This window comes from Lissotriton vulgaris, chromosome 2_1 (genome assembly GCF_964263255.1).
Source record: "Lissotriton vulgaris chromosome 2_1, aLisVul1.2, whole genome shotgun sequence".
NCBI classification, from domain to species: Eukaryota; Metazoa; Chordata; class Amphibia; order Caudata; family Salamandridae; genus Lissotriton; species Lissotriton vulgaris.
Genome location: NC_141687.1, coordinates 578,270,360 through 578,292,550, shown reverse-complemented (window position 1 = coordinate 578,292,550; position 22,191 = coordinate 578,270,360). Strand labels below are relative to the sequence as shown.

Here is a 22,191-nt window from a genome sequence, read left to right as displayed (position 1 = left end):
CTCGCATCACTTCACATGTCGGCTTAAAAATTCCCCCTTCCTCCCGCTCTCTCCTACCAGGAGGGCAGTAGACAATGTGGGATACCCGCCATGTCCCAATACTGGCTCAATCACTTCCGGAGGACCTATTCTCCCGCTAAATCCGCCACTGTAGAAAATACGCACCTTCTGCCGCGCGGACTCCACAGCGAATCAGTACTTTCTAAATACTGCATGACGCGCTGGGACTGGCTGGGATTGGCTGGGGTGTCCTAATACACCAATCCTAGGTCACCTTAAACAACAGCGGAACGCCCACTACCAGAAAACTCCCGGAATATGTTCAGCCACGGGATTGGTTATTATTAGATCGGAAGTGCTAGACTGAGACTGAACTACTTTCGTGAGGGAAACAGCTACGGTGGTGGACACGTGTGTGGATTTAGGACTGGTCTGTGTAAGTATTGGAGAGGTAGTTACTATAGAGTCCAGACAGCCTTCCTCCGTTAGCGTATATAGGAAAATGCCTGTGTGTGCGCAAGAGATAAAATAATCATTTTGTATTGCCAAGGCTTATAATATGCCCCGCATTTACTTTTACTATTTGAAGTTGTGAGACACTTTAAAGATATTTACTATTCAGCACAGAAAAGCACCATCCCAAAAAAAAGCACCGTCAGAGAGGTCCAGACTTTATATGTAGCTTTATTTAAACAAGTGTGTTTTGAAGTGTCTAACGGAATTGCGTAGCAAGGAGAGGAGTCTCCGGGTTAGGTGAAGTAGTTTAATTAGTTCATGAGGGTGGTCTTGGAGGGACATGATATGGCATAATGAGCAGTTTGCATTTATTAGTTTTAAACCTGGTAGTTTTGTAGGCTTTGGAGCAAAGGCAGCTGTGATCGTCTCTAAACCCATACAGCTGTTCGAGGTCTTTGACTAAATTCCCGCCCTGCGGTAGCGACTCACAAGCGATCAGCGGAGAGCGGCATATGGGTGGGTGCATGACTGTGGGGCGAGGTACCATGGTGAACTGTTCCATCTGAAGCAGTGCACTTGGTAATACAATGCGAAACTTCCATATTTTCAACATTTTACAGTTTTGTTACAAATGATTGCTTTTAAGTGCATTTGCCCTCTGGAAAACATTGCTAAAACGCACTCGCCTGGAGGCAGAACCGTAGTCTACAATGCTCCACAAAAAGCACGTGATACAGTTGTATTGTATGTTTATTTTTGTTTAGGGTGTTTATAATAGGGCTCCTGGTTTTATGTGTTGTGTGTGTTTTTTTTGGTTTTTTTTTACATTTCCGTCTATCTTTTATTTTTTGCTAATTTTATCTGCATTTATCCATATTTATTTTGGGTTTTATGGAAAAATGAAGCTGAAATATTTCCAAATGTATTTAACCGGTAAATATGCACTCACGCTTGAATGCATACTAGGTTTCAATGCTGTAAACACCCCTGACTAATTGGTGTGCTTAGAAAATATGCAAATTTCAATACCAACTGTAAAAGCCTCTTCACTAAAATTCCTTTCTTTGGTAGCCCCCTTACCTATATCCACACAACTATTGGCCTGGCAGTCACAGACGGTATTTAGAATTACTCGGAAAGCAACCCAATTTCCGTTTTTATCCACATTTAAAAATACAGACCAATAAATGTTTTCTGTCTGTATTTATCTGTAAAAACGGAAATCAGGGAGCCTTGTTTATAAAGCATGAACCTAGCTGCAAAGGAGCGAAGTGCTGTACGTCGCAACAAAACAAGTAATTGTATTGTAATTGCATTTATATAGCGCTTACTACCCCTGACGAGGTGTCTAAGTGTTTTTTCGGCGGGTAGCACACTACTCCGGGACCCATAGAGGATTAGTGTTGAATTAGCATAGTGAAACATGAAGTACATTTTAAGTGGTGGATAGGTTAGTCAGTTGTTTGGATTTGGAATGATAGCAGAAGGATAGAGGAGGACAAAGGTTTGTATTTATCGCTCGCTTGTTGGCGCATGCCATTCAGGAAGCCTTTAAAGGATTAGTGGTGAATTATTATGGTAAAATATGAGGTAATACCAAGAATAGCAAGTTCCCAATGGGAATTGTCCCCCAGCGCACCGCGTTAGGTAATACCAACAGGTATAATAAAGTTCAAGCAGACAAGTTTGTTTGTCAATTGTTCACTAGTTGTAATTTTCAATAGATGCAAGGTAACTCCAGTACCATTTTGCTTTAAATGTAAGATTTCTTAAACATCAGAAAAATACATCCACATTTTTTCCATCAACAATCCCATCAGTCCCAATGCATTTCGGGCTCGTGCAGCCCTTCGTCAGGGGAGGGGTCTGTGAATCAAAAAATATAAAAACAAACTAAATTTCGAGAAGACTTTCTCCAAATGCTAACACAATTTTAAAGGGTTATACTATCCCTGTGTGACGTTGCAATTTGTTAGCACATGCACTGTGCATCACAGATGACTATCAAGAATCATGTTCATGTGAAATAAATAATAACTTCCAAAAGAAAAGACGGTAGCCCAGGTGAAAATAACATGAGTTAAAAATAAATGAAACAAGCCGAAGTAGGCGAGGTATAGACCCGTAACCAACCAAAGTTGCAAGGAAACGAGTGCAACGAAGTTTGGAATCTAAGCGTGCTCGTGACATTGTCGCTATAAAAACATCAAACTGTAATATGCATGAGGTCGGAGAAACGAGTATTATAAGGTGCGCGATTTGTGAACATGCAGCAAGTTTTCAGGGTGAAGGCACAGTTCGGCGCTTACTTGTGATTCGTGTGCGATCCGGTCAGAAAGTTTCAGAGTGCATCCGTCTATCCGGTCGGCGTATGCTAGGTTGAAAGCAACCCGGCCGGTGCTGATCATCAACAGAGGTAACGGCCTGAAAATCGTCCGAAGAGTGTAAGCCGAAACGGGGGCCATGTTAGAAAGTTAAAAACCGCCGTAAAAAACGAGGTGAATTAACAGGATAAAATTACGTGCGTGATCTGAGTAAAACATACAGTGAAGAAAGGGAGTTAATTTTAAAGAAATAAATAGATAATGGAGGAGGTGACAGAGTGAATATTTGAGGATGAAAAAATGTAAACAAACATGCTTGACAAAATCAGTCAACAGATGAGTCATGAAAAACGAAAGGAACAGTGTCATCAAATGTAAAACAAACAAAAATGCATATCAAAATCAGTCAACAGATGAATCATGAGAACCGAAATAGTGTCATCAATGTGATACATTCAAGGTCACAGGTAACAAAGAAATTCCATGCGATCATTTTAGCCCAGTGGGCTGCATCGTGCTCAGGTAACGTATCCAGAAGTTCTCCCTCTGTAATAGTTTATGCTTAGGGTTCATGCCTTCCTGATTTACAACGTTCTCCAGAACCATAAACTGTAGCTGAGCTACATTGTGTCTTCGATCAAGAAAATGTGAAGCCACCGATGACTTGGTGTTGGCTGTTCTTATATTACTTTTGTGCTCCAGGATTCTGGTTCTTATTTTCCTCTCGGTGTGTCCCACGTAGCATAAGCCACAAGGGCATTTCAATAGGTAAATTTACTTTAGACGTGTTACATGTCTCATTTACTTTAAGTTTAATTCTATGGCCTTTCATCGGGTGATGTAACACGTTGCCTTTGATCACATTGTTGCAATTGTAACAGGGCTGTAGTCCATTGTATTTCAGTTGTGAACTTGCAGGTTTAGAGGTGGTTAAAAGTTTAGTCAGTTGTTTGGATTTGGAATGATAGCAGAAGGATAGAGGAGAACAAAGGTTTGTATTTATCGCTCGCTTGTTGACGTATGCTATTCAGGAAACCTTTAAAGGATTAGTGGTGGATTATTATAATGAAATATGAGGTAATTTCAGTGGTGGATATTAGTCTGTTACTTGGAGTGAGAAGGATAGCGGATGGATAAAAGGGGAAGAAAGATTTGCATTCATATAGCAATTAATGCCACTCCGGAACCCATAAAGGATTAGTGTTGAAAATTAATATAGTATAAATATGAAGTAATTTGAGTAGTAGATATGTTGTTCAGTTATTTGGGTAGTTTATTAGTATAGTTGAATATGGAATTTGAGTAGTGAACATGTTAGTCTGTTAATTTTGATTGAAAAGGATAGTGGAGGGATAAAAGAGTGAAGGATTTTTTTTTAGGTCTTAGCAGTAGGAAGAGGCTTTTGGATGAGTAAAACGGAGTTTTGGAGGGAAGGAGTCCGAGGGGAGAGTTTAGAAAGGTTTGTTTTACAGGAGGATCGGTGTAGTAAAAAGGTGTCAGATGATGCAAGAAGTGGTAGAGCAGGAGAGAGTCAAGGGTTATTTTGGCGATCATAGTAGTGGTATTGGGTTTGAGATAAATGAGTGGATGTAGAGGATATATTGATAGATGTATAGGATGAGAGGGTAGTGAATTAGGAGTAGTAGAAAGAAGTTTGAGATGAGTCAGAAGGTTGGGCTAGAAGATATATTGAGAGGCTGAGAAATAGGCTAGTGCATTGTAAATGCTAAATTAGAAGAAAGTGATAAATATATAGATCCATAAGTACATTGAAAGTATATAGATACATAAAGTAAGTATATTTAGATTAAATATATTGATAGAGGCACAGGATGAGAAATAGGGTAGTGCATTGGATATGCTTTTTCAGGAGAAAAGTAACACACACAGATCCAAGTACATGGAAGGTACATAGATGCACAATGGAAGTATGTACATGTAGACCAAAGATTTTTATTTATTGATGAATATTATTATTATTTTCTCTCAACAACATAATTATTTTACCTTTTTTATAAAATAATACACAAAGATAGGTACATATCTATAGTGAAAACAAATGTTTATATACAGAGGGATAGGCTGTAAATTTCTGTTTCCGTATGGTGCTTATGTGGGAAAGAGCCAGATCCTAAGTAGTTTTCTGAAGATAAGGTGGTTGTCGGTGGATCTTATGTTGGGGGGTAAAGAGTTCCATAGTTTGGCTGCTTGAACGGAGAAGGATGTGCCACCCATGGTTTTTTTCTTGTATGGTGGAATTTTGAGGCGAGATGCTCCTTTAGAGCGGAGGTTCCTTTGTTGAATGTGTTTGGTGATTTTATTCCTGATGAAGAGTGGTCCTATTCCATGTATTGCTTTGTGGGTAATACAAAGCAGCTTGAACGTGGATCTTCTGGCAACCGGTAACCAATGCAGGGCTTTCAAGGCAGGGGAGATGTGGTCTCGTGGTTTGATATGCAAGAGTAGTCGGGCAGCCGAGTTCTCAATCCGTTGTAGTCTTTTCATGGTCGTTAAAGGTGATCCCTTGTAGATGCTATTGACGTAATCGACTTTGGATAGAACAAGGGAGATGGTAGCTTGGACCTTGTGTGGAAATCCCAAATGAGGGGAAATTTGTTGCAGCGTTTTTATAGTAGCAAAGCTTGATCTTGCTAGTTTATCCACTTAGACATTCATCAACAGCTTGGAGTCCATGTTCATTTGAAGTTTCTTACTTCCTTTAATACTTTACTTTAGGCAGTGATCCTAGTTCATCAGGCCATGCGGCAAGCGGGTTGTAATTTTTCCAATCGCCACACGTGAGTATTTCAGTTTATGAAGCATTCAATTTGAGATGGCTCCATGTCATCCACTGATCCACGGCTCTGAGACAGCTGATCACCAATTTGTCTTTGGGGCATTCCAGTTAAAGGAGTATTTGCGTGTCATCTGCATAGTTGTAGCACATGAGCTAAAATTTATTGATCAGTACTGGTAAAGACTTCATGTAGATGTTGAAAAGCATGGGCGAGATGATAGAACCATGAGGGACCCCTGCATTTGTGAAGTACGGTTTGGACGAGAAAGGTAGGGTGTGGATGACATTCGTTCTGTTTCGAAGGTAGGACGCGATCCAGTCTAGAGCAGTTCCCTCTATGCCAGCTTCATAAAGTCTTTGTTTCAGAGTGTCACGGTCAACTGTGTCAAAGGAAGCTGATCGGTCCAAGAGGAGTAGCGCAGCAACCCCGTTGCGGTCAACTGTATTCTTTAGGTCATCCCAGATGGCAAGGAGGGCAGATTCAGTGCCTCTTCCCGACTGAATCCTGTTTGGAAATCTGAAAGTATGTCATTCTCTTCAATGAATTGTGACATCTGGGCACCTGCTGCTCTATCAGTTTGCCCAGGAAAGGTCCATTTGTAATAGGTCTGTAGTTATCAGGGTTCAGCGGGTCCAAGTTTGTTTTCTTCAGTAAAGGGCGTATGTATGACTTTTTGAGTTCTTCTGGAAATATTTCAGTAGTTAAGGAATCAATGATTCTTCTTACTGGAATGGCAGCAGAGGTTGTTAAAAGAATGGTCATGAAAGTTAGTGGCGGACAGGGGTCAGAAGGGCTGCCGGCAGGCCTGCTTGCTTTGACCAGGTCCATAAGTTCATCGTGTGAGATGTGTTGGAAGGAACGGAGAGGCTTGATTAGAGCATTCTTGAATAGTTATTTTGTACAAGAGTTAGTGCTGGTGCTTTGTTTCTGTTGTAAGTACGAGTCCAACGTGTCTGCTTTGTCCAGTGTAATGATTTGCCAGTTTGTCTGTGAAATCTTGAGTAATTGGATGAGTTCCTTCTAGGCAATGTGGTTTTTGAAATTCATTGAGTATTTGATAGAATTCTTTATTTGCACATTTAGTGTTTTGAATTCTGTCTGAATAGTACCTTTTCTTATCTTTTTTGATAGCAGACTTATATAATCTGTTAATTTTTTGTAGGTGAAGTTTGTCTTGTTTGGCGTTTGTTTTGAGTCAGGTACGTTGCAGCTTTCTAATTTGTTGTTTTATGTCTTTTATTTCTATGTTTCTCCAAGGTGCTTTTTTTCTTTTGTTCTGTTGTGTGGCTTTGAGTGGTATCAGGATGTCAAAAGCTTCCTGTAGCCACTCCTATAGATTCTGAACAGAATTTATGGTTTCCAGATTTGTAGTGGATGTTAGTTGTGTTTCCAAGTGTTCCAAATTGAGTTTGTTCCTCGGCCGATAGGTGGATGGATGTAAGGTAGTTTTAGGTGAGTCGCTTAGTGTTGTTTTACGTTGGAAAGCAAGCAAGTGGTGGTCTGACCATGTGACTGGAGTTATAGTTTGAAAGGTAACTAGTTCAGTTTTAGCAAAAATGACATCTAGGATATGTACAGCAGTGTGTGTCGGATTGGGAAAATCTGATGCAGGTTTAATTCTTCTAGCCCGGTGATTGTTTTTGGATGGGTCATATTGGTTTTATAAAACCAAATGTTAAGGTCACCCAGAACGCATAGGTTGGAGTGTATTGTTAGCAGGTTTGAAACTGTGTCTAAAAGTGCGCCTGGGAATGTTGCCTTGCTAGGTGGAGGTCTGTAAAGGAGCAGGAAGTTACAGGTGGAAGACGGTGTAGGATTGCATCTTGTTAGAAGAGCCTCGCAATTCTTTATGGAGATGTTGTCAACTTTAGTCTGATGTATTGTTTGCCTGAATACAACAGCTAGAGCACCTCCTTTTTTGGCTATACGATTTTTGGGTGATTATTTTTGCCTAGAGGAATGGCTTCATGCAGGACCGGAGCCATATCCTCTCCCAAACATGATTCGATTATGAATAGTATGTCTGGTTTTGCATCGATGAGAAGGTCGTAGATGTGATGCTTGTTTTTAGAGGTGGATCGAGCATTTATAAGTACAGTGGCCTTTGGTGATAGTGGGACTTTGTTTTGTAGAAGAGTGATCCGTATTGTGCAGGTGTGTAGCAGGTGTGCTTTTAGTGCTGGTATTTGCTGTATTTAGGATAGCAATCGTGTAGCTGTTCTTTATCGTGTTCCGCATGCTAAGAAGACATTTTGATGGGTCTGCATGTGTATGTGTTGGAGATGGTGTTTTTAGAATGAGTTGGAGTGCTGTGTTGCTTTTGTGGTGTAACATTGTTAGGTAGACTTGGGGAAGCAAAGTTGTGATGTGTGGCATGTTGCTTATATTTTTTGCGTGTGTTAAAGAGAGGTGCTGTATTGAAAGGTTGGCATTGGAATTCGTTCCTTTTTGTGCTTTGAAAGGTGGGTATATGTATGTATTTTGTAATGGTAAGTATTATGAGGTGTTGCGCTCTGAAGATCTTGTTGTGCTGGTGTGGGTGATATGTTTTGCTTTTGAGGTGTGGTGAAAAGGGGTGCTGATGTATATGTTTCATGCACCTGATTTGGTTGTGTAGTATTGTTTGTGAGAGGAGGTTGTGCCGTGGAGGGGGTGGTGGCGTGTTTATGAGTAGAGTGTATGTTGTGTGTAGGAGGGAATGAAGTAGAGGTGAGTGTTTATCTTGGACTGGTTTGTTTCAAGTTACAAAGTGTGGTGATGTGCAGTGTGTGTGTGTGTGTTGTGTATTAGTGTTCTGGTAGAAGGGAGAGGAGGGTGTTTGTTGGACAACTGATGGAAGGATCATTATATGTTAGTGATAAAAGGTGGACTGTTGGGTGTAATTGGAGCATGGAGAGTCTGTCTGAGTGGGATGTAGTTATGTATGGTGTTGATTGGCGTTGTGTTAGTGATGAGTGTATTGGTTAGTGGTATAGGATAGAGTTGTGTACTGTTTGTGGGTGATGGTGGATATGTGTGGTACTTGGGATAGTAGGGTGTGTAGATGTGGTTTGGTTAGGTTGGTGGTGCATGCTGGTAAATTAATCTGTGCATAGTGTTTGCGTGGTGTATATTTGGTGTGAGTGTGTCACTCTGTTTGTGGATGGTGTGGACTGAGTATTGTTAAATGAGAAAAAGGGCAGCATTTCTGGCCCTAGTCCCGAACAGGCTCAAAAAGGCAACTGCCCTTGCCCTCTCTGCCCTTGCCCTCTCTGCCCTTGCCCTCTCTGCCCTTGCCCTCTCTGCCCTTGCCCTCTCTGCCCTTGCCCTCTCTGCCCTTGCCCTCTCTGCCCTTGCCCTCTCCTCCCTAAGCCTGGCCTTTTTTGTAGCCCTAGTAATCAGGTGACCCCTTCAGCCAATGGAAACCCTAACACTATCGCCCTAACATCTAGAACCAGTAGGAGACCAGGGCCTTGCAGCCAATCTTAGCCCTAGTCCAAGCACCCAATCGGTTCGAAAACCCTGATCTCAACGTCCAATAAAGGCCTTATCCCTACCACTAGTCCTAACCCAAGTCCAGGCAGCCAATGGTACAGGTAGCCCTAGTCCCTACTTCCAATAGAAAGCCTACCCTACTCTTAGTCCCACAACTGGTCCAACAACCAATCACACCAGAAGCCCTAAATAGCTACTTCCAATTAAAGGTCTAACCCTAGCCCTAGTCCCACCCTACTCCCAATAATGTAGAAAGCCCTAGTCCCTACTTCAAATAGAAATCCTAACCCTAGTCCCAACCCTACAATGATTAAATCACAGACCGAGAAACCAATCAGAACCCTCAAATACCCAACAAATGAGGACATTAACCCTCACCCAATAGAAACACCAGATACAACCACCAATCAGTGTACACATGTGCCAACCACTAGCAGACCATATAAAGTCCCAGCAACCTCAGACAGGGTTTGCTGGCCAGGGAGTTGGAAGCTGCTTCTCCTGTTCAGAATCTCCTAAGAGACAGACCGGCTCAATCCACAACTTTGGACTTCTGCAGGTAAAGGCTTCACTAACTCGAAATCTAACAATACTGTTTGAATAAAGCTTTACTCCCCCTGCTGGCCAAAAAACGAAGTGCACAGGCCCCAGTAAATACAGCTCACAGAAGCACCCTCTGATGTAGAAAATCCCTGTTTGGGGGGGGGGGGGAGCAGGGGGGCTGGCCTCACTGGCTTGTGAACACAAAATGGCTGGGGGTGCACTGTTTTAGCACACATGTCTAAGCACAGAGCAAAGGAGACATTTGGTGGGATAACAGATTTGTCACCAAGGAATGAGAGGGACAAACTACAGAGGTTGGACTGCAAATCCCACAATTCAACACACTAAATGGAGGTAATCATGGGCAGGGAAAACCACAAATTTAAAACACAACACAGGTGATAAAATATGCAATTGCAGGCTAAAAACTACAATTTTTAACTGTAACAACCACAGACATAGACAGTAAACACAAAGTGAAAATCGTTTTTTAAACAACTTTTTGTCTTGGGAAGAGACAGCACTAGTCTGTCTCCTTACCACTTCCTGGACTCTGCTCACTGCAATCTGGGGCACATGTAGGCTGCAACTCACAAGATGGAGGAGAATGATCTAGAAACTACGTGTTGTGTTTTATACGAAGTTAGGTTGGCGATCTGGTTTTGGCACATAACCTATTTTCAGGTAAAGACCAGATTGTAAAAATGCTTCATGCTCTTGTTGGCAGTTTATTTATATATATATATATATATATATATATATATATATATATATAGCGGAATTATTTGGACTAGTGTCATAACTTTTTTTATGTTGAAACTCACTATGTAATGTGTGTGTAGGAAAAAAACCATTTTTTTTCTATCTCTAATCCCAGAACTAATGAAGAAAACATAAACGGGGAGGGAAAGAAAATGGTTGCGTCCATGGTCAGTTGCGTTAAGGATTTTAATTTCTAGTTATGACAATGGCTCTTTTATTTCGGCTGTCGCAAATTTTTTTTTTCTAACTAAATTTGAGAGTTCTGGATTGGTGGTTATTAATGATATTTTACGATCCACCTTTTTATAATGCTACAAGCGGATGGGAATTGCTGCCTTGGACATCACCTCTGTGTTGAACCCGGGGTCACCAGTCCACCAAGGGTAGCCTGGCACAGAGTGACAAGACCTATCTTCAAGGCAATTGTGTTGTACTTGCGTCACACTCACCACAGCAATCCAGTGCACCTCCACCAAAAATGACTCCACACCATCTTTAGAAAAGGTAGAAAAGCTTTATCTTTCCTTTCAATTAGGTTTTCAGTTGCATCACAATTTAATAAATCAACATTTTAGACATTAACATTGGATCACCTGCACTTGTAAACGCATGTCATGACATAAGATTTCATTACTTAAGCGAGCCTTATTTTGTCTTAGCACTAGGAAGCAGGTTAGATGTAAAGATAAATTACCAAAAAGGACTCCTTTCAATACACAACTGATAGGAAGCAGGTTCTAGTGGAAGCTCTGCAGCAATGGTACTTTGATAAGGAATCAAACAGTTGAATACCTTGAGTGATGAAGGCAGGCTAAAACAATTAGTCAGATGTGTATTGAATACGCACAACATTCACTTTAAGAAGGCAGTTCATTACATTAAATCAAACAAGTATTAAATCGACTGCGTAATAGATCCACTTAAGGTAGGCAGTTCATAATTCCAGCAATGTAGCAAGGCTCCCACTACTAATTAGACATGCTTCCCATCACTTTCAGTAAGTAAACGTACCCTAGGTTTATTACTTGCTTAGCGCTACTTCCAGGATGGCTGTAGCGGATAGTGGCAGTCCCTTGGTAGGCCAGGTAAATTCCTTTCGTGGTGTAGCTCTTTTCTTCACTCCCCTGGGCCCACCATTCACTACCTCCGATGGGGCCAGGGAGACGAATCAGTGTCCAGGCCCGGCGAGGATCTCAGTGTGCTGCGTTTTCCTGCTAGCCCCAGACCCCAGCTTACTTGAGTTCAGAAGTTGTGTCCCTTGCTCCGGTAGACCAACAGCTCAGGGGACAAGCCTTCCCTCATTTGGTTCCCCGAAGGCAGTTGTGTCTGGTATCAGCGGGGACAGGCCCACGGAGGTTGGTTCCTCCCCTTGGGACAAGTAGCGCGTCAGCCACAACCTCTCCGGCTGTCTCCACTCCACTCCACTCTCAAGGCAGACTCCTCCCTCGGCCTCCTTCCAGTTTGCCTTCCTGCGCTCTCTTCTGTCCGCGCTGGTGCGGGGCTTCAACTCGGTCGTTCACCTGACTCCCACCCCGCTGAAGCGGCGCTTCTCTCACTACCGCCGGCCTCCCAGAATCTCCTCAGCGGAGGCCCGGCGGTTCAACAGTGCCCGCGCAACGCCTCTGACCCACCCCAGGACCGGGGACAAAAGCACCACCAGCTCCGGCTCCCGGAGGGAATCCACCCCGCTGCAGGGACTTCAGGCAGGCTAGCGGCAGAAAGGTAAGGCGTGCGTAGGTCACGCCTTGGTCTGCGGCAGTCTCCACATCCGCACTGGAGAGGCAGGCTCTGGGCGATTTTGACAGGGCAGCAAGAGTCTAGGTAAACTAGGGCTTCAGGCGGCGGCACGGCGAGGGTGAGGAAAAATGAGGGCAGTAGCACTCACCCCCAGCTGCCAGATCGATTGCTCTCACTCCCCAGAGTCAGTCCAGAATTTCTCACGAAGGGTACAAAAGGAGTGAAGTGGTCCCACAGAGCTGTCAATGGCAAGGCTAGGTCAACGCGCAGGGGCAGCATCAACAGAGAGGGGTAGTAGCCCCTAAGGACAACCAGACCCCTGCCCCCCTCAGTGCAACAACCTCCCCACTTAGTAGCCGTAACTCCTGACTGGACTCTCCACACAAAATGGCCTTCGCACCCCTCCCCTATTTATAGCCTGGGCCCTGAGTGACTAGAGTGGACCAGAAGGTTCTGGAACCCCTCATGTCATCCTATGACCCAAGGCTCTGAGGTGACAGTTGATAGGCCACCATTTTGTAAAGGAGCACCTACACTCCCTCATTTTAAAAGAGCACCTGCGCCTAATTATTAATTGGTAATAATGGAGCGCCCAGAGCATAAGGTCAACACCCAAAAACATCAGTGGACGCAAAAATAGAAGGGAGAAAAATAAGGAGGGACCACCCAAAGGGCTGACAGGTCTAACACTCTGCTCCAACTTTTTATCACATTTCTGACCGCAATTGGGTAGATTATCATACGAAGTCTATTGATTTAAGGGCAGCGTTGGACATGTGTAGTTTTGGTAGCTACCCAATCCAGAAGCATGGCGTGGGACAGTTATGAAGTTTTTTTTTTTTTCTTGTGTGTTTAAACCACTTGGCCGGTAGTGCGGTCGGCGAGGCTTGATTAGAGAATGAACATGAGCGATTTGTTGGGCAGAAACAAAACTAAGCCAGCAGAAAATGGTGCACAAATAATGGTGATGGCTAATGCTAGGCATCCATTCCAAGGTCCCCTGTATTTTCTTATGGTCTGCTTTACCACTTGCACAGCATGTGCACTATGTAGATCTCCCTGTTTACCTAGAGAGGTTGTGATGAAGAGAGCCAATATTACAGCCCAATGTGTTTCAGCCCCGCAAGTTAGCCAAGGAATCTAATCCAGTAGCTGCAGGTAAGAGCATGGTCTATGTACGGTGGCAGTGGGTTAATTTATCTCTTCTTTAGAATCTATATGTAAACTGCAGGTAACTAATGCAGCAAGAAAGGTGTAAACCGCATACTTAGTCTTTGTAATGGAAGTAGACCAACTCGGGCTTAAATCTCCTGGAGCAAATTCTTATGTAGGTCCCATTCAGATCCCTGTATTTTTCTTAATGCAATTTTACATCCTCAGACTATGTGATATACTCCCACTTTATTCCCAAACCCTGCATTGTAAATTGACATAACACTTTGGATTACCTCCCCTATAGTTGTTTGTTTTGTAAAACCATCTCCTTACCACCAATCTTTTTCATGCCTCCTCAATCGGAGTATGTGGCCTATTTTAAATTGCATGGCTATCTGCTTAATCTCTATTATTTGTGTTTGCAAACTGCCTATACATTTAATAGATTACACCATCTTTACCTTCGAATCATGGCCCTGCATCCTACCATAACCTAATCTTGTCTAGTCTATTTATTTAATCCACAAACCATTTGCTTGACCTCACATAGCCCCTACTAATGAACCCGGTTAGCTACCCTTAATTTAATCCCAGAGGAGTAAAGTGCACGGAATGTTTTCCTTAAGAGCACGAGACTAATCTCATACACACTGAATTAACAACTAACCATTTGTTCTGGAGTAGGATCCTACTTGCCATAAAGTGCTACAATGCCTTGTCTGGTGTAGGAAGCGCTACATAAATGCAATTGCCATAGAATAGGGGTTAGTCTTAAGTGATTGTAACAGTCGCTCGTTTGTAGTTGTTTGCCATGTTGGCAGTGCCATAGCCCTGCAACAGTGCTAAATCTGTGGAGCAGATCCTCACGATGTGATCTGTACACTGCATAGTTTTGGTACTGCATCATTTGAGTTATTACATTTACACTTTGGGATAATGTCCTTGAGAAAGCAATCTTTATGATTATTAAACGCCTTTCTACTGAAACTGTAGCTAGGTTTGGAAAACAACACAATACATGAATACATTGTTCACACTCAATAACACATAAATTGACAACTTTTTATCCAAGGAGTGTGAAAGCATATGCTAAATGGTGATAATATAGTTCAGCTTTTTGTTTAATTGATGGATGGGTGTAGGAGAAAAGGCCGACAAGTGTGCACCAAACGTGCTGGGTGCTAACATTGGACTTACCTTCACCATGACATTAGTTCATAAGTGAAATTTGTTCAAGACCTATGATCGATGCATTTCCTCTTCCTTAGTTGCACTTTGCTCCCGCCTCGAGGCTTGAGCCAGAATTGAGTAGTCTGATCATTTAGGAAGGCAACAGCAACCCTGTTGGCTTTCGAGTGATCGGTACATTCATGAATTCCTTTGGTTGTTCTATGCTTTGCTTGACTCAGGTGTGTAGTTCAATACGAAGAGTGGATCTCTTACTGATGTTGTATGTAGTTCCTATGGTGGGAAGTACTCCTCTTCAGGTAATTTGGTGCATTAAGGTCCAGTGGTTTTGGGATATGAGGTTGTTTGGGTGTTGGCTGTACCATATAATTCTAAGGAATATGCATGGAGTCTCCTCGAAAAGGATGGATTGCTGGATTTGATATGTTAAATGTGTTGAGATCATCACGAGATGGAGGGTGGGGGATCTGGTGTTTTTCTTTGCAACCCTGCTAGTGTGGGTGCATGGTGTGTTCTTCAGTGCCAATTGGGGTCATTGGTTTTGCTTCAGTAAGAAGGTAGTCTGACCAGTGCAGTAACTTAATTCACACATCCATCTTTTTTTAAAATAATTGTATTTTTTAAATGTGAATAAAAAAAGTCTAGCGTGCTACAACGGTGTTTCAGACTTCATGGGCTTTGAGAGACATATCTGCTGTCACTACCTAATTATCAAAACACATTGGTACGTGCAGTTTTCCTTATTCACAAGAATGCATTTGCCCAGGCAAATTCTAGAGGAAGAAACCTGTGTTTGGGGTTAAGGTTCCCGTTTACTGTAGTTGTTAAAGACTAGGCCATCCATTCCGCCCACCCCCCTCTATTTTTGACCCTCCCTTTTAGTTTTTAGGTCGAGCATTCAAGACCTCTTTTATATACTTTTGTATATACTTATATGTGTATGTGCTTTGTGGGCTCTGGAGATCAGCCCTAGGACCTGTCTGCTTGGGGACTTTCTTCTTGTCTGTTCAACGGCATCTATTTAACTGTCTTGATAGAAAACGACCATCAGAGGTCAGTAAAATACCAGATTCACTTTAGCATTCTCTAGATTCCAGTCCATAGAAATTGTCTTCCACGAGCACCCGTAGACCATAATATATATTTTTCAAATCTAGTATTTGCAGTGATATGACCACCAAAGGCCCCAAATTTATATTAAAAACAGAGCTTTGGGCTATACCATTTCCAGCTGAAAGGCAATACTTCTCTCCATGTGTTCCCATACCTGGCGTGTCACGCAGTTTGGTGCTTACTTTCCCTCCATGTTAACCCGTGACCGCAGCGCGAATACTGCTGCAGTGCGGGTGATTTATGGAGTCGGCTTGTTTCGGGGGACCCCCGGACGTCCTCTTCACACGCCCACTGTGACGTCGGACGGCCGGGGGTCGTCCGGCGCACCGACCAGGTTAAAAAAAAGTCGCTGTTTCAGCACCCAGGCTAATGTACTGCATAGTTAAATACATCTAAAGTTATTACTGGAAGTGATTTATACATTTTCTTCTGTCTTTTTTATTTATTTTAAATGCAGGAACTTACCAGTGAAGGAACACCAGCCTGAATCATTTGTTGTCCTGACTCTTGCTCACTGTGACCAGGATGGGAATTCATGGCTTGGCCAAGCTGATTGCAGATGTGGCTCCTGGGGCCATCAAGGAGAATGACTTCAAAAGTTACTTTGGTAGGAAGGTGGCCATTGATGCCTCAATGAGCATCTACCAGTTTCTAATTGCAGTGCGCCAGGATGGCAATATGTTGCAGAATGAAGATGGTGAAACCACCAGTCACCTGATGGGCATGTTCTATCGCACTATCCGCATGGTTGACAATGGCATCAAACCTGTCTACGTCTTTGATGGGAAGCCCCCTGATTTGAAATCCGGTGAACTTGTCAAGCGCAGTGAGAGGCGGGCGGAGGCAGAGAAGCAGCTAGAGGCTGCTGTGGAGGCGGGCGAGGCAGAGAACATTGAAAAGTTCAATAAAAGACTGGTGAAGGTTACCAAGCAGCATAATGACGAGTGCAAGAAACTGCTCACTTTGATGGGAATCCCCTATGTAGAGGCCCCATGCGAGGCAGAGGCCACTTGTGCGGCCTTGGTTAAGGCAGGCAAAGTTTATGCAGCTGCAACAGAGGATATGGATGCCCTGACCTTTGGGACTCCAGTTCTGCTGAGGCATCTGACTGCCAGTGAGGCTAAGAAGCTGCCGATCCAAGAGTTTCATCTAAACCGCATCCATCAGGACATGGAGGTGACACATGAGCAATTTGTGGACCTGTGCATTCTTCTAGGCAGTGACTACTGTGAGACCATCCGGGGTGTGGGGCCCAAACGGGCCATTGACCTAATCAAACAGTACAAGAGCATTGAAGAGATCTTGGAGAACATTGACACGAAGAAGTACCCTGTCCCTGAGAACTGGTTGCACAAGGAAGCCCGTCGGCTCTTCTTGGAGCCAGAAGTGATAGATGCAAGCAGCATTGAGCTCAAATGGACAGAACCTGATGAGGAGAAGCTGGTGGAGTTCATGAGTGGCGAGAAGCAGTTCAACGAAGATCGAATCCGCAATGGGGCAAAGAAACTAGCCAAGAACCGCCAGGGTGCCACGCAAGGACGACTGGATGACTTCTTTAAGGTGACTGGGTCCATTAGCTCCACTAAAAGGAAAGTGCCAGAGCCCAAAGGCTCTGCAAAAAAGAAAGCAAAGGGTGCCGCTACTCCAGGGAAATTCAAGAAGGGGAAATGAGAACTGTTCCCTGTGGTTGCTCTATTGTGTAATGTGCTATATGTTCCACCAGTCTGTTACAAACCCGTGCGGTGGTGTTCACTGTCGATTTCCTAGACCGATTCATCCGACAAAAAAAAATCTTGCAGAAGCTTTTGCATGGTGATTCTTTTGATAAATGTTGAATTAATATAGTTTGAATAAAGTTAACACTTTTTATTTACAAAAATACATAACGAGCAAACAGATTTTAGTTTCACATTGCTTCTATTGTACTTTGCACCTCATGATCACATCGTGTGTGATTTTCAGTGCGGAGAGGGCAGAAACCTTTAGGTTTTTCACAGATATGTAAAATGTAACTGACACTTTAGAGCCCCTGATACGACGCATCAAACCAACTTAACTAATCGACCATTAAATGCATAACCGTTCTTGATAATTTTCTGCAAAGAAATTGCGAGATTATCAGAATTGTTTGACGTTGTGGTCTTTTCTGCAAACTAATGCAGGCATTTACCGGGTGTTGTGTTCATTATAACCTATTTCGATGTCCAATTTATACATCGCCAAAAAAATACTGAAAATTATACACTGTAAAACATTTTTTCTTTTTAAAGTGACGAATACTAACCTCTAATTTTTTTTGTTGCCGTTTTCAGTTTCTTCTTGATGTAGCTAAAACCAAGGTGGCAAAAGACAAGTGGTGTGTTCTGCTGTCTCTAGTGTGGTTCTAAAGCTAAACTACGTTTGTGATTTGGATATCCCAGAACTACATTGTTCCTCAGGCTGTCCTCATCTACACTATCAGTTACATTATTTAGTGTTTCAGGGGCCTGTAGAATAAAGAATCAGACTGAGGTTATTCTAAAAAGCCAAGGACGTCCAAGAGGACGATGGAGGGCCCAACAATAGGGACAAGTCCGTTGGAACCTCCCACCCGTGACAATGGATCTGAGGAACGGGAAGAAAATCCCTCAGGGTCAAGCGGGGACATCAGCGGGGCAAGCCTTGTGATAAACCTTAGCAAACATGTCCTTACTGACACTAAAGAATTGGTCCTTAACAAAGGACTAGGGTTTGTAACTACAAACAGAGGTGAACCTTTTCTTGCCCAAATGGGAAAGTTCTTCCGTAAAATTAGGTTGCATTACCTTTTTGCTAACAGAGTTCTGACTTGGTGGAGGACACAGAGAAAGAACACTGGACTTAAGAGACCATCTACCTTTAACCCAACTACTGTTGGGCTTCCAGCTAAAGTCCTGGCTTTTGAAGAGGCGGTAGCTCACGATCTGAGACAACTGTACCAACAACAATGTAACCCTTTTGTTAACCTGTCAAAAAAAGAACAAGAAGCAGTGAGGACATTAGCCAATACAGAGTCCTTGATAGTCAAACCGGCCGATAAGGGCGGTGCGATTGTGCTAATGGATTCGGACTCCTACCGAGCCGAATGCCTATGCCAATTGAGCCAGAAAACACCAGGGCATACTGTAAACTGACTAGTGATCCTACAGACAGACTCACCACGGTCATCGGCCACATAGTGGAGGAAGCACTAGCTGAGGGGTGGGTTACTCAAAAAGAATCTCAATATCTTTGCACCGTGAACCCGAGAATGCAGCACTTTTATATATTGCCAAAAGTACATAAGGCCCAATGGCCGCCACCTGGTAGACCGATTATATCAGGTATTGTTTCCCTGCTTGAACCTTTATCGACATTTGTAGATTTCTTTTTGCAACCAATAGTGAGGGAGATGCCCACCTTTCTGAAAGATACTAAGGATGTCTTGAGGATCCTCCTTGATATCGAGTACAATGAAGAGCTGGACCTCCTAGTGTCTTTTGATGTAGAAAGTCTTTATACTTCCATCCCACAGACAGAAACGTTGGAAGTGATTGAAGAACTGCTGACCAACAGAGACCTAAATTCCATTACGCCTGCAAGACTAATTATGGCCATGGCCACTTTGGCCATGACTGAGAATTTTTTGCAGTTTGAGGAGTCGATCTATTTGCAGGTTAGCGGGACTAGCATGGGCAGCGTTTTTGCTCCTAGTCTCGCTAACCTGAATGTCCACAAATTCGAGCAGGACCACATACTCACGGACACCAATCCACATCTTCGGTGTCTGCGGGTATGGAAGAGGTATATAGACATCCTGGTAGTGGGGCGGGGTACTGTTGAGGAGCTCCAACAGTTCCATCTATGGTTGAATGAAAGGAATTGTTTTCTCAACTGCACCATAGAATTCGATAAACATCAACTGCCTTTTCTAGATTTACTGATCTCTTCATCTGGAGGGGGATTACAATCAGAGTTGTACCGAATGCCAATGGCAAGGAACTCCCTATTAAACTATGAAAGCTTCCACCCGAAAGCCCTTAGGGTTAACCTGCCCTTTGGGCAATTCCTCTGTATCCAGAGGAATTGTTCCACGAAATCTGCATTCGAAGAACACTCGGAAGTACTTGAAAAAAATCTGGTTGTCAAGAAATATTCGAGACCCCTTATTCGACACGCAAAGAAAAGGGCCTCCAATAACAGTGAGAGCCTTTTGGAGTTGGCACCTCCAAAACCTAAACCAGAAAGAATCACGTGTGTCAACACCTACTGTACAAATTCTAATAAAATTCAAAAAATCGTAAAGAAACACTGGAAGATTCTAAATACGGGCACTGATATGTTGCCACCTCCTTTGTTTGCTTTTAAAAGAGGACAGAGCTTGAGGGATCAGCTTGTACGCACCAGACCTAAAACAACTATTCCACGAGCTGTTGGCACTCTGTGGGATTTGCCTGCCGTCATGGGACATCATCCCTGTGGCAACTGTGCGGTGTTTCCGCAAATAACTAGGACACACAGTATCGACATAGGCACTGACCGATCATGGCAACTCAGAAGATTCACAAATTGTAACAGCTCTAATCTTATTTATTTAATCACATGCCCCTGTAAAATGAACTATGTAGGGATGACCACGAGGAAAATTAAGGTACGAATCTCTGAGCATAAAAGCTCTATTAGATGCTGCAGACAAGCGACCATACTGACCAATCATTTCCTCAGATCTGTTTTGGACAGTACTTGACCAACCTTGGATTCCATCAGCAGTCACTGATATTCCCAAATTTCTTTTCAAACGGGAACAAAAATGGGTCTTTAGACTTAAGACAGACCAATCCGGGCTAAACTAAGAAATTCCCTGGATGTCACTCTGAGAACCCATGTCACTGTTTGCATCTAATTATGGAAGTCTGGTGTTTAACTTAACTTGTCTGCTTGATTCAGATAATATTTCCTGTGGGCTATTTTTAGACCGATTGATTTTTATAAGGAAAAAGCTAGTTTTGGCATTATACTAGTCCTTGCATATGAGTATGGAACAGCATACCTTGATAAATCATAAAAGCCCCCTTGTTAGACGGCATCATTTCAGGTGCCAGTCTTTTTTTGAATAGGGAATACAATCCTTAAGGATTGTAATCGCTAGTTGTATCATGATTGCGACCCTCGCATAGGAATATGTAACCGTACCATATTTGTTAATGTTCAATAAAATTGCTAAAAATGATCTTGTTTGTTGGTACCATCCTCGGGTGTCAGCTAACTGAAACGGGAACTACATTTTCCTAGTACCGCAACGTGCCGCGACGTGATGTCACGCACGCCGCTGACGCCCAACGCGGAAGCATGAAACAATATAGCGACCGCCGGTACACCGTGTCGGCACCTCCCCACGAAACAGCTTAGAGGGACGACGGGTGTACCGGCGGAGAGGTAAGAGGCTCACGCGTGCTAGGGGGTACATTTGCGCATTTGTAATTAATCAAGTATACGTCCTCGAGATAATCTCTAATGGTGAGGACTCTGACGATTTCCTTTGGTTGTTTCGTCACCCGAGTGTAAATAGAGACATTGTTTAATGTGCCACATTTAAATCAGTGACGCAGAGTGTAACCAGCGATTCTTTACTATCAAACGCTGGGGTTCGTAAACATAGAAGCGTGATCTAATCGGTGAGAGAGTGCAGCGCCGGATGGGGCGCGCGAGGGACCGGTGATATGTGGAGTGTGAGGGATACTTCCCCATATCAAAGCAAACCTTTCCATTTTTTACTGCAGAGCGGTGCACCCACTACCTGAGCTGGTGCCAGGTGAGGTGGGGCTGTTCCTTCCCATCAAATGGGTGAGTGAGAAACAATATATATATACGTGACAAATTGGTATTGTCCACAATAGGCTGGTTTCATGTAACCAGAGTGTTGTCTGTTGAGATGAATGTATCACAATCGATGCACGTTGGGAGAATCACTGATTGTGCTTTCTTTTGGTCTTTTTTATGTATCTATACATCTCCCCTGCTGAACAACTGGATTTAAAGTCGGGAGGACGAATGTATATCGCACTTATCAGGTGATATCTTTTTTCTCTTTCAACACATAGCAGTAGCACTAATGGTCCTGAGGAAGCAGCAGGAGGCCGAGTGGCTCCAGTGACTGCAGAAACATGTTGACCTAACATTCTTGTCGGTAGTCATTTGTTATACTACTACTTGCACTGTTTTTATTGATTTGGGAGTGAAGGGGTGCATATTAAAAGTTTTTTTTTTTTCCCCGTCGCTATCCAATTTTAGAGCTTTTCTCTTTGTTTTTCTTTTTTCACTTTAAGACTTTCACTTTTAGAACTGCTATTCAGTTCCCCACTAGACACACCCTGTTCACATCTGAGTTAGTGTGTATGGTATACCCTAGACCTGGTTACCAACATCTGCCGGTCTGCTGTGGTCTACCAGTTCTCCAAACGATCCCAGATGATGAAGGGCGGTCTCGATGGCGGATGGATGGGAACTCGCTCACACTGATTGGTTTCCTTGTTTATCAACACTCTGGTTGTTTTTTTCTGTTGGATACATAATTCAGTTGGCCTTTTGACTCACTGCTATTCTTTGTTGGTTTCATTATCGGTTAGGGGGCTTAGTAGTTAGGG

General features: G+C 43.1%; 1 protein-coding gene across 1 annotated transcript; it reads left to right on the top strand.

Annotated features, from left to right (window-relative positions):
- Positions 1-184: 184 nt before the first annotated feature.
- FEN1 (flap structure-specific endonuclease 1) lies at positions 185-20,775 on the top strand. Its single transcript, XM_086955580.1, has 2 exons — positions 185-436; positions 16,008-20,775. The coding sequence occupies exon 2, from the start codon at positions 16,076-16,078 to the stop codon at positions 17,219-17,221; it is 1,146 nt and encodes a 381-aa protein (XP_086811706.1). The 5' UTR covers positions 185-436; positions 16,008-16,075; the 3' UTR covers positions 17,222-20,775.
- Positions 20,776-22,191: the final 1,416 nt, after the last annotated feature.